At 39.4% G+C, this 12,115-nt stretch overlaps 1 protein-coding gene across 3 annotated transcripts in view; it reads left to right on the top strand.

Annotated features, from left to right (window-relative positions):
* The window catches only part of LOC133396537 (CUB and sushi domain-containing protein 1-like), a 620,476-nt gene that overhangs the window by 461,943 nt on the left and 146,418 nt on the right, over positions 1 to 12,115 (top strand). For all 3 annotated transcript variants that reach the window (XM_061666524.1, XM_061666517.1, XM_061666531.1), the window contains 4 exons: positions 3,831 to 3,947; positions 4,650 to 4,865; positions 5,095 to 5,283; positions 6,925 to 7,094. In XM_061666524.1, the coding sequence (XP_061522508.1) occupies positions 3,831 to 3,947; positions 4,650 to 4,865; positions 5,095 to 5,283; positions 6,925 to 7,094 (692 nt within the window). The remainder of the gene's footprint in view (positions 1 to 3,830; positions 3,948 to 4,649; positions 4,866 to 5,094; positions 5,284 to 6,924; positions 7,095 to 12,115) is intronic.

The raw sequence follows: 12,115 nt of genomic DNA, 5'->3' as shown, positions 1-12,115 counted from the left end.
CAAATGTACCTGTAGTTGTAGCGGGCATTAAAGTTGAACAAGAAGCTGAAGAAAAAAGGGTCTGGTCCAATAATATTTTCCATGGCTGTATTTATGTGTACCTTTCAGATTCAAGCAAAGGCAAACAACCTCACCCTAAAACCCAACAAACTCACAAGACTAGTACACAACCACAAATAATAGTTCAGTTGTTTCCCTCCTTTATTGCCTGGATCAAAGATAGTTTGTGTGTGGAAGGGAATCAGCTGGGCCAGTTGAATGCTTAGAAGGTAACAATTGAATGATCAGCTGAAATGGGCTGGCGCTGGCTCAGCTGAGATTGCAAGTTTGTCAGCTTTGTGCCCTGCCTAAACCAACACTGTGCTCCATTAACTCTAATAGACACCTCACTATATTATTTCATTTTAAAAGGTTTTTTCTTTCTTTTTTTTTTTCTCCTCCCTCAGTGCCTCTTCATTTGGCGAAGGTGCTGTGATACAACAGAATGTCACAACTCAGCAATGAACCATTGGTGAATAAATTACAAAGCCCACTGAGAAATAGATTGGAAAGAAGGAAATGAAATATGTCTCCCTGAGCTATACTCCAAGCAGTGTATGCAAATTACACAATAATCCCATTTAGAGATAGAAGACACTTTATTAGGTACACATGCATAATTTAATGCGATCCAATACAAGAGCCAGTGTAGGGGAAGCTGCTTGTAAAATGTAGTGAGCTGAGCTATGAGCTATTCTCCAATAAATGTAGCGTAACTGCACTGAAGCTTCCTACCAGATAAATGCAGCTAGCTAAAATACAATAAAATGCAGCTAGCTAAGCTACGATAAAATGACAAGTTTGGGTGGAGCTTCTAAAAGAGAAGCTACTGTAGCGTATATTGGCCAAATAAAAATGTAATTAATTTTGCGAGAGAAGGGGAAAAAAAAATAAAAAATTCCCCAAAATTATTAGGCACTGATGTTGTACATCATAGTACAGATTGGAGTGTTGACTCACGAACGCAGATCAGATGGTCTTTGGGGAGTGGTCTTCCTCCGGACCTCAGGCAGAAATGAAGCAGGTTTGGTTGAAGAAAAACAAGATGCACAAAAACAAAAAAAAATAGGAAAGGAAAGTTGTTGTCCTGTTTGGGATGCGCTCGTAACTTTCCTGCCGGTTGAACTGGTGGCGTGCCGAGCTCTGGCCCTCAGAGGCATGTAGGACCGGTACGGGATGCTGGTAGCTGCTCGCTGAGGCTCCGCTGACCAATCGTGGCCAGGGAAAGTGATCGAAGGAGTGCGGTTAATAAGTGGTTGAGTTTTGCGGCGCGCATGTCCGCTACACTACGTTTAAAACCTTTAGTAATTGTACTATTGGGGGTGACACGGTGGGCGACTGGTTAGCAAATCAGAATCAGAATCATCTTTACTTGCCAAGTATGTCCAAAAAACACACAAGGAATTTGTCTCCGGTAGTCGGAGCCGCTCTAGTACAACAACAGACAGTCAATTGACAGAGAACACTTTTAAGACTTAAAGGCATTGAGAAAAACAGTCACTGAGCAATTAAGGGTTGCTAGTTATCTGGTAATGCCGGTAAAATGCCCGCCCCACAGTTCTGAGGACCGGGGTTCAAATCCCTGCCTCGCATGTGTGGAGTTTGCATGTTTTCCCCGTGCCTGTGTGGGTTTTCTCCGGGTACTCCGGTTTCCTCCCACATCCCAAAAACATGCATGGTAGATGGATTAAAGACTCTAAATTGCCTATAGATAATCAAGCTTCTTGCTGCAAAATTATTCTGTTGGACAAATGTAGTGACAGCGCTGTGTTATCACAAACAACCAGAACAATACTAAACAAATGATTGCAATTGCAGTTGTGGTCATCGTTCTGCTCTATTAAATTAAAAAAAATAATAATAATCATATATCACATGTAAATAGACCACAAAATTGTGGTTTTGTAGAGAAAATAATCTCCACAAATAATATGTCATCATCCAAAGTTATGCTTTTCAGCTTCATCTCTCCTTATTTTTCCTACCTATTCCTGTCTAAACAGTAAATACCCCTCATACGCACAAAGAAACACATTTTACATCGAGTATTGTATAGCTCCCAAAATCATGTTGCTCGCTAGTACTACATAAGCTGTTGATGTTTCTGGACATACCTGAATGCGTGTCCTTAAAGCCCCTATAAAGTAGATTCAGACATTTGTTTCTAAATACTTTATACATGTTTGAACATCACTAGAACGTGCAAAAAATGAGTACTATATAATACTGAATTTTCGAGAGCATTAAACATTTTTCAGCATTTCACTTTTTGTGAATCTTTGGGCGTGGCTACAACCTCACCTAGTAATGCGCTTCAGCGTCCGGCATGGATCACTCCCACCACCACAACCGGGCAGACCCGAGAGTACTCCCACTATATGATCACGAAAGACCTTTGCTACTAAAAAGCTAACCGACAACAGCTGTATCAAACATTCAGCCATTGCAAATATACGTACAGTAGTATTACTCTGTTTGATCAATACTGTCAGAAAGTTGCTACGTAAATGTGTTGATGTGTATGAGATGTTTCTAATATTTTGTTTATCCTATTTACTATTCGCAAGTGGCATGGATTGTGGCTAGTAGCCTTTGTGGAAAATATGGCCAGCCTCATAGGCACATTTATCCACAAAGGAAAAGTCATCAAGGTGTATTATCTGAACATTATATCTGAATAGAAAAATAAGACTAGGAATAAGGATGCAATGACATGGTATTTGTTTTCCTTGTTTGTTTCAGGAAAAAAAAAAAAAAAGCATATAGTTTTATGTCTGCCACGCCGTTCCTTATTATTCGCCGTGCCATACAGCACACTTTTCCTCACATAAATACATCAACAATTCATCTCCTCTTTTGCTGATATCATTCATAAACCCTTAAGTATGCGGTTTCAAACTCAGCAGATAATGTCTACACACAAATGTTTCTTTCAACGAGGGTCATTTATTCAGACGACGTCCTAGTTTGAGCTGAATCTCGACTGGAGAGTGACGAACATGACAGCGGTTTATCACTGCTTGTCGGGAAAAGAGCGAAAAGAGATCTGACTCCACATTGCAACTCAACTCAGCTATATTGAAATATGACAAGGAAGAAGATAGTAGCAAAGCAGTGGATAAACAAAGGGATCAGCGGGGGAGGCAGCAGCTCTCCGTGCATAGACAAGATAATGGCTTCAAGGTGTCGTCCTTTATAAAAATAAACCAATAAGGATTTAACAAACTTTTCATTGCACATGTCATCTTCATTTAAGAGAGCAATGTTATTTTCCAATCCTTTCCAGTATACATACATCAGCAAAATTTGCGAAAACAATTCACTGTTTTGACTTAGTTTATACTCGGCAGTGTGTTTCTATCTTTGAGCACTTCAAAATAATTGAATTTCAATGAGAGATGAGAGACAAAGAGTCAATGTTTCCGACACTACTAAAAAGGTAGCTCAGTGCTCATTAAGAATACATTCAGTTAAATAATATTGTGTGCCCTGATACTGAATAAATGTTCGATTTCACAGTATACATTGCTCTCATTTACAATTCTTCTGCTCTTTGCTGCTTGGATTATTAGCTCTTTGCGTGATCATCACAACATTTCGGAGCTCACTACGCAAAGGTCCAACAATAATAAATTTTGCATATGTAAAATAAAATCTAATTTATCTTGGCAGTGGTGCAGGAAGTGGAAATTTTCTCCTGGGAAATCTATCATTAAATCCGGACCTGTCTGCACTTAAAATATAGAACTGTGTTGCTTAAGCCTTTAAAAATAATTTCTGTTTCTCTGTAGCACTCTGTGGAGGCTATGTCTTTGGGAAAATGGGCACGATTCTTTCGCCAGGATTTCCTGACTTCTACCCCAATTCTCTGAACTGCACCTGGACCATAGAGGTGTCTCATGGTAAAGGTAAGAGAACAAATTGACAATGGTAATTCTATTGTGATTTGTTTGAGAGAAACATGAGCCTTCATGCACCCAAGCAGTTTTACGAAGATTGGAACAGTTTAGGTTTGTTGGTGTATAATTTAAATGTCATTAACATGGGTTGAGTTCATTCGCAAGACTTTATGCACCAGCCCTTTAATAGGATTCGCTAGTCCTTGCCTACAGTTTGCTTGAAATGGAAACAGCTCGCATAATTAAACAGCTGCAGTGTTATAAGATTACATACTGTATTTTTATCTGATATTGAGGATTTTTTTTTTTTAAATTACTGCCTGTATTCATGATACACTATTTGATGTTAAAAAAATATACTGTATAATGTTATCATCGGAATTCCCAATAGGATTACATATGAAACGCATTGCGCTATAATTAGTAAAAAATGTTTTAGGTTACCTGGCAAGCTTTGTTGAAATAAATATTGTCTAACTATTAACCCTAACTGTTCTAAATTAGGGTCTGTTTCCCATTAAAACATAGCTCTTAACTTATTCTCTTGTAAATGTTTGCATTTTAAATATTTTCATGTATTTTTGATTTATCTTCTCCAAAATGTGTGCATGAGCTATTAGCTATCTATTTTGTGACTTGGTCTGTGCATTCGTCATCCAATCATTCAAATACCTGTGCGTCACTCCCTCCATTTAACCGTGTCTTTCCCAGGAGTCCACCTGGTCTTCCATACTTTCCATTTGGAGGAGAACCATGACTACCTGTCCATCACAGAGGACGAAAATTTTCTGGTTCCAGTTGCCCGACTAACTGGCTCCGTGCTGCCCCCCAGTGTCAAAGCGGGGCTCTTTGGGAATTTCAGTGCTCAACTACGATTCATATCAGATTTCTCCATGAGTTATGAGGGATTTAATATTACATTCTCAGGTAAGACAACACCTTTCAGATTTTTGATTGTAAGAATTTGTATGCATGATATATATTGTCAAAAAAGCAAATTCCCCATTGTGGAACTAATAAAGGTTGTCTTCTTAGAAAGAATATAAAGTATGCAGAGGCTAAGATAGACTCTCCCCAAAGTCATGTGTATTTCTATTTAAGTATTTAAAAAATTATAATAATTTATGTCTTTGCCTGATGTCTTCCCAATCTGTAGAATACGATTTGGAACCTTGTGAGGATCCGGGTGTTCCAGCTTTCAGCAGACGAACAGGATTCCGCTTTCAAGTTGGTGACTCGCTTGCCTTTTCTTGTTTCCACGGTTACCGACTCGATGGGGACAGCAAGATCACCTGTCTCGGTGGAGGCAGGCGAGTGTGGAGCAACACACTGCCCAGATGTATAGGTGAGACAAAAGACTATACACACCAAATTATGGCAAATTAAAGACAGATCGTATCATTGCATAGCTTTCCAAAAGCACATTGTGTTTCAGTTGTGGCAACAAACTTTTAGTTGCATTTTTCTTTTTCCAATGTCAGTTTGAAAGAAGTGTATCCACAGTGTGTGTATCCACAGTGTGATAAATTGGGAGCTTCCAAAATTGGGGCATTCATTCATTTCCTGGTGGACTGTTGAATGTACTTCTTGTGAAAGTTGTAAAGATCTTTGATTAGTCGGCGTTTTTTTTTCCTAAGTATTTTAATGCACTCACCTCCAAGCATAATGGAACAATGAGGTCAATTCCTTTAATTCTGCTGTTTACAGAATATATTTGGATTTGACATGTAAAGATGAATCTGAAGTGTTTATTTATATTTTATTTCTTGTCTCATAATTATCTTTTGATGTCTAACCCAAATGTTTTTTACTTTACATAAAGGAATTGGCCTCACTGTTCCAATACTTTTGGAGGAGACCCAGGGGACTTGCCTGGGTTCAACCACTTCGTAAATGTCCCTCACTTTAGCGCTCCTGCCTTGCAACAGACTCTCCATGGGGAGATCATTAGAGCATTATGAAACTCAAGTCACTCCCGTTTCCCCCCTTCTAATTTATCCATGCATATTTTTAAAAAGCGTCTTGTTTACCTTGTTTCCACCTCATTCCTTCCGTCTGTCATTTCCTCTTCAGTGTTTTTTATGTTTTATTTTTTTTAATACAATAAATGTTTCCCACTAATGGTAGCACTATTGGTTGTACAATATTATAATATTCTGTCCTCGATGTCACATATCAGTTAACGTACTTACATTTTATGAGCATGGCACTGTTTTATCCTCAAATATCTAGCGTGCTGTGTTGCTCGGCCTTCTCAGTTTTATGTCATGATGTTCACAATTGCCTTTCTCTCTGTTCAAATGGTAGTCCTCAAAGTTTAAGCGACTTACTCCTTTTACAAAACTGTATCTGCACCCAATGCAAAGATAAATCATGCACATGGTAAATCTATTTTCTCCATACTCCCCGGACACACCATTAGGTACACCTGTGCAGGATGAGCTCCAATCTGCCTTCACAAAGAAAAGAAAATAGTGTTCACTTCTGTCAGAGGAGAAGTCCAAGTCTATATTTGTTAATTGTGGTTGTAGTTTGCGGTTGTGTAGACCTGTGTTCTAGCGAAATAAATTAACCTAAAATATACCTACTGTTTTATACGCTCTGACAGTGTCAATCAAATAATGCAATGACAACATTTTTACACAGCTATTGTATTGGAGCTCATTTGACTGTGCTTGTAATTATTATTTTATGTCATCTGGACTTTGATTTTGTTTTGCTTTAAAAACATACATTTTTAAATATATTCAAAGTTCATTAAGTTTTTGTGGTTGGTTGATTGTCATCACTGTTGTCATGTAGGCTGTGTTGATGTTATCATTAAGCGACGTTTTCTCTCTCCCCTGTAGCCTCTTGTCATGGTCTTTCACACAACGCACAGAAAGCCAAACCAGATATGTGACTGCTCTAAGATAATATGCTAAAATTGCACTCATTTTGATCCACGGTGTGTCGGCCCTTGCCCACCGTTATTCTGTTGCTCTAGCTGAGTGTGGAGCCACGTCTCTGGGACCAGAAGGTGTTCTTGTCTCCCCGAACTTCCCTTCCAACTATGACAACAATCACGAATGCATCTACCGCGTGACCACTGAGAAGGGAAAAGGAATCGGGCTGAAAGCTGAGAGCTTCTCTCTGCATGATGGAGACTATCTCAGGGTACTTTACTTACTTCACTTACTTTTGTTTGTGCAAATATACACATCACACACGCACAGACACTAATGCACGCACACGCACGACTAAATGTAGATTCTGACATAGAAGGTCATTACTTTAACACACTTAAAAACAATTACTGTACTGTACATACAGTACATAATGTTCCTGTTTGAACAACAACAGCAAATGTATTGAAATGTAGATATCTACAACAATCCTTTTATAGTAAAAATAAGACATACTGTTCAATTCTGTGTACTGCATATAGCTAATTTTGGTAACATTGATTTATGTAATAATCTACGTATTTCATTTATTCCACTTTTGGATTATTCTATTCATGAAAGATAAAGGGTGCTTTGCAATTGTAGCGTATATGAGTTGAACAAAAATTTAATTAATTTGGGAGAAAAGAATAAGATGGAAGCGACGCCTGCGTTACTTCCAGTTTAGCGTAATTTTAAATTACAGCGTTATACATCAGAATCAGAATCATCTTTATTTTGCCAAGTATGTCCAAAAAACACACAAGGAATTTGCCTCCGGTAGCTAAAATAGCTTGACCAGCATGTCAAGCTATTTTATCTAGTAAAGGGCGCCACGTCACTTTTTAGATGTATAAAACTTCAGGACAAAGTGACGACAAACCTTGTATCCTCAGTCTCGTAATTGAAGGTTGCTACATGAATTAGATAAGAGTTGTAGACGACCAGAGGTTTTTTTCCTTGAACCCAAACACACGTAACAATGCAGGTAGTGAATTTTATGGAAAATGTAATGAGATCTAACATGGCGTATCTACAGGGAAACAATAGAGAGAAAAAAACAAAACAAAGAACAGACCAACATTGGCAAAAGAAACTGACTTGTGATGTGAGGTTTCGAGTGAGCATGGAATGACAATGCGTATAGCTGGGATTCCTGTTCTCGTTAGTTTAAACCCAAATGTGCACTAATCTGTACTTGTAGTAGACTGCAATGTTGGATTTACGTGTGTTGAACACGATTGAGGCAGGCGGGTCGAGCTTCTGGGTGTTCGGCCGGCATGGTCCGCACGGGGAACAGGTGGATTTGGCGGAAAGGAGGAAGAGAAAAAAAAGGAGCACAAAAAGTTCGCAGGCAGGACGACCAGAGCCCTGGTGTCTCTGCTCGCAAGACGTTCGGAGCGGACGTGTGGTGCCCGCTTCCGTCCCCACAGAGTTTTCGCAGGCGCCCAAAAAGGGGTAGCTCGGAGCGCTGGCGGGATGCTCTGCAGTTGGGAAGGGTCCGATGTGTCCTCGCCACCTCGTGGTGTGAGGTGGCCGTCCTGGCTGGGCCAGTCTTCGGCAAGTTGGTCGGACAAGACGAGCAGCGCTCGTGAGTAGCTCGGAGCCTTTTTATGGCCAGGCGCAAAGGGGGTGGTCCCCCCTTCCTTTCCCACCACCTCCGGGACCAAAGGGAAGCTGGACCGCCTCTGAATGTTACTTTTCCATTTTAGGATTATTTTGTGTTTTAAACCCAGTGGAATAAAATATTAATTATTGGATTTAAGATAACGGGACCATTATCACGCGTCCATCATCTTTAATCCCGGTAAAGAATGTTTCAAGTGTATGTGATTGTTGAGAGCACTAATGTTTGCAATGTGGCATTTGTGTTGTGTGGGGTGAAACATTTCATCTGGTTCAGTTGACAACAGATTTGACATCAGACATTCAAATTTTGCAGAAATAGTCACTAGTGGCGTTCATGTAAATTTCTTCACATTAGAGTCCAGTGAAGATTGTGATTAGTTAATCCGGGTTTGCAGTGCCTTTCCGCCACCTGTGGGTGTCGCTAGTGCTCCGTCCTTTGTCCCAGCCCACATGGGCAGGTGTCACGGAACACAGCAGGAAGGAGAACTCTTTGTTGGTGAGCCTCTTCAGGCTGGCTGGTGGTGGAAGTTAATTAATTTAGCGTTCTGGTGCGAAACCAGTTGTTTGTGACTCAGCTTTGATGCTCCTTGGGCTTGTAATTCACTTAGCGTCCGCGTTCAAAACCATGTGTCTGTGACTCCGCTTTGATGCTCCTGGTTTCTAATTCACTTAGCGTTCGCGTTCGAAACCATGTGTCTGTGACTCCGCTTTGATGCTCCTTGGGCTTGTAATTCACTTAGCGTCCGCGTTCGAAACCAGTTGTCTGTGTCTCAGCTTTGATGCTCCTGGTTTGTAATTCACTTAGCGTCCGCGTTCGAAACCATGTGTCTGTGACTACGCTTTGATGCTTCTGGCTTGTAACTCACTTGGCGTCTGTGCGTCCGTTACACAATATTACAGTTTTATTATTGAAAATAATTATTAAATTTAGAATTAGATTTTTTTTAAAAGCGTGATATTTTTTGCATCACAACTGCAAACTGCAAGTCTTCAACCACAATAATGAACTTATTAATCAATAGTGTTTTGTTAGTGTAAATTAATGCATAGTGTTGCTATTGTATTGGATTATGTTAAATTGTGTCATAATGCTGTGGCAGGGCATTGTATGCAGTACATCAAGTAGTACAAACCCCAATTCCAAAGAAGCTGGGATGTTGCGTGAAATGTAAATAAAAACAGAATAGAATGATTTTCAGATCATTTTCAACCTATATTCAATTGAATACAATACTAAGACAAGATATTAAATGTTAAAATTGCTGAAAATTTTTTTTAATTAATTTTTTTCCCCCAAATATCCTGTAATTTGGAATTTAAGCAACATGTTCCAGAAAAGCTGGGACAGACACAACAAAGACTGGGAAATGATCAGGAATGCTCAAAAGACACCTGTTTATAACATTACCCAGGTGAACAGGTTAATTGGAAACAGATGAGTTTTCATGATTGGGTTTAAAAAGAGCATCCCTGAAAGGCTCAGTTATTCACAAGCAAGGATGGAGCGAGGTTCACCACTTTGTGAACAACTACGTGAGAAAATAGTTCAACAGGTTAAGAATATACATTTCTCAACATACAATTGCAAGTAATTTAGGGATTTCATCATCTACGGTCCATAATATCATCAAAAGATTCCGAGAATCTGGAGAAATCAATTTACGTAAGCAGTAAAGCCAAAAACCAACATTGAATGTCTCTGATCCCTCAGGTGGCACCGCTTTAAAAACCGGCATCATTATGTAAAAGGTATTGCCACATAAACTCAGGAACACTTCAGAAAACTATTGTCTGTTAATACAGTTCGTCTCTACATCTAAAAATGCAAGTTTAAACTCTACCATGCAAAGCGAACGCCATATACTGTATCAACAACACACAGAAACGCCTCCAGTGTCTCTGCCCCTGAGCTCATCTGAATTGGAATGACGCCATTTGGAAAAGTGTGCTGTGGTCTGACGAGTCCACATTTCATATTGTTTTTGGAAATCGTGGAGAAAATCTCCAGACCAAAGGCCAGCATTTGTGATCGTATGAGGGTGTGTTTATGTCCATGACATGAGTAACTTGCACATCTGTGAAGGCACCATTAAGTCTGAACGGTAGATCCAGGTTTAGGAGAAACTTATGCTGTCATTCAAACAACTTCTTCTTTAGCGATGTCCCTGCTTATTTCAGCAAGACAATGCCAAGCCACATTCTGCAAATGTCACCACAGCATGGTTTCATAGACAAAGAGTGTGAATACTATACTGGCCTGCCAGCAGTCAAGACCTGTCTCTCACTGAAAATGTGTGGTGCAGTACGAAGCGCAAAATACGACAACGGAGACCCCGGACTGTTGAGCAACTGAAGTTGTACATCAAGCAATAATGGGAAATAATTTATCATACAAAGCTTCAACAATTAGTGCCCTTTGTTCCCAAACGCTTATTTAGTGCTGTTAAAAGGTAAGGTGATGTAACACAGTGGTAAACTTGCCACAGTCCCAGCATTTTTGGCATGTGTTGCAGACATCACATTGAAAATGAGTGAATATTTTGCAAAAAAAACCCAAAGTTTATCAGTGTTTGTAGGGTAGTCGATTAAATGTAAGTTGAAAGGATTTACAAATCATTGTATTTATTATTTTTATGTTTTACACAACGTCCCAACTTCATTGAAATTGGGGTTTGTATTTTGCATGATCCAAATGACTAACAACCACCAACTAACAAATGCAATTCATGATGAAATCATCAACAAATTTCTGAATATTAAAAAATAAAATATGTCCACTAGAATCTTTGTTTTGCCAATTCATAGCCAGGCTTAATCCACCAGGTTCACCCTCTTTTTGGATATGTTAACATGCTTGTACAAAAAGCACCAACACACCTACAGGGATGTATTATCCGTGTTTCAATTAACACGTATTGTGCTCCTCCTCCAATAACCACAAAAGCTGAATGAACGCAAAGGAAACAATGGCACAAAAGGATTGATTCTTTCCCTGTTGACCCTAAGCACATTACCTTCAGTTATTGCAGAACTGGAGGGTTATCTCAGCACCCCTTTATCCCTATGTCTCAGCTAGAATCTTACCACTGCAACATGGAGCCATTTATTTTTCAATTCATATTTCAATAATGGTTAATCAAGAAATGTCAACTGACACTGAGCCAGTGGTTCAGCACTTAGTGACACTAGTATGCACTTTTCATTCCACCCTACTACAATTCCTGCACTTACCACCATTTATTTTCCTCAGAAAATGTCAAATCATCTCTAGGTGTTCAATCTTCACATCTACTATGACAGTCATCAGTGTGTGTTAAGAACAGACCATCCATCCATCCATTTTCCATCTGAGCTAATTTAACAGTCACACAACACTTTCTGACTGACACCATCTAAAACTGTTTCTATTCACAACTTCTGAGCAGTATTAGGCCTAAGGCTATAGTTAAGCCAGTATGTGGTTAGAGTGTATTATCACTATTAGCCCCCAAGCAAAGACTGAGCCCGTCTGTGGTTAGATTGTATTAACAGGGTTCTGCCTGACTTTAAAAGAGGCTCAACGTGACTGGAAAAAAAATAAATGGAAATGTTCCCAGTGGGATAAGCAGTACAAAAGAAGCAATC

This window comes from Phycodurus eques, chromosome 2, assembly GCF_024500275.1.
Source record: "Phycodurus eques isolate BA_2022a chromosome 2, UOR_Pequ_1.1, whole genome shotgun sequence".
In the NCBI taxonomy this organism is placed as follows: domain Eukaryota; kingdom Metazoa; phylum Chordata; class Actinopteri; order Syngnathiformes; family Syngnathidae; genus Phycodurus; species Phycodurus eques.
Note: the sequence above shows the minus strand (reverse complement) of the source record. Positions and strands in the feature narration are given on the sequence as shown.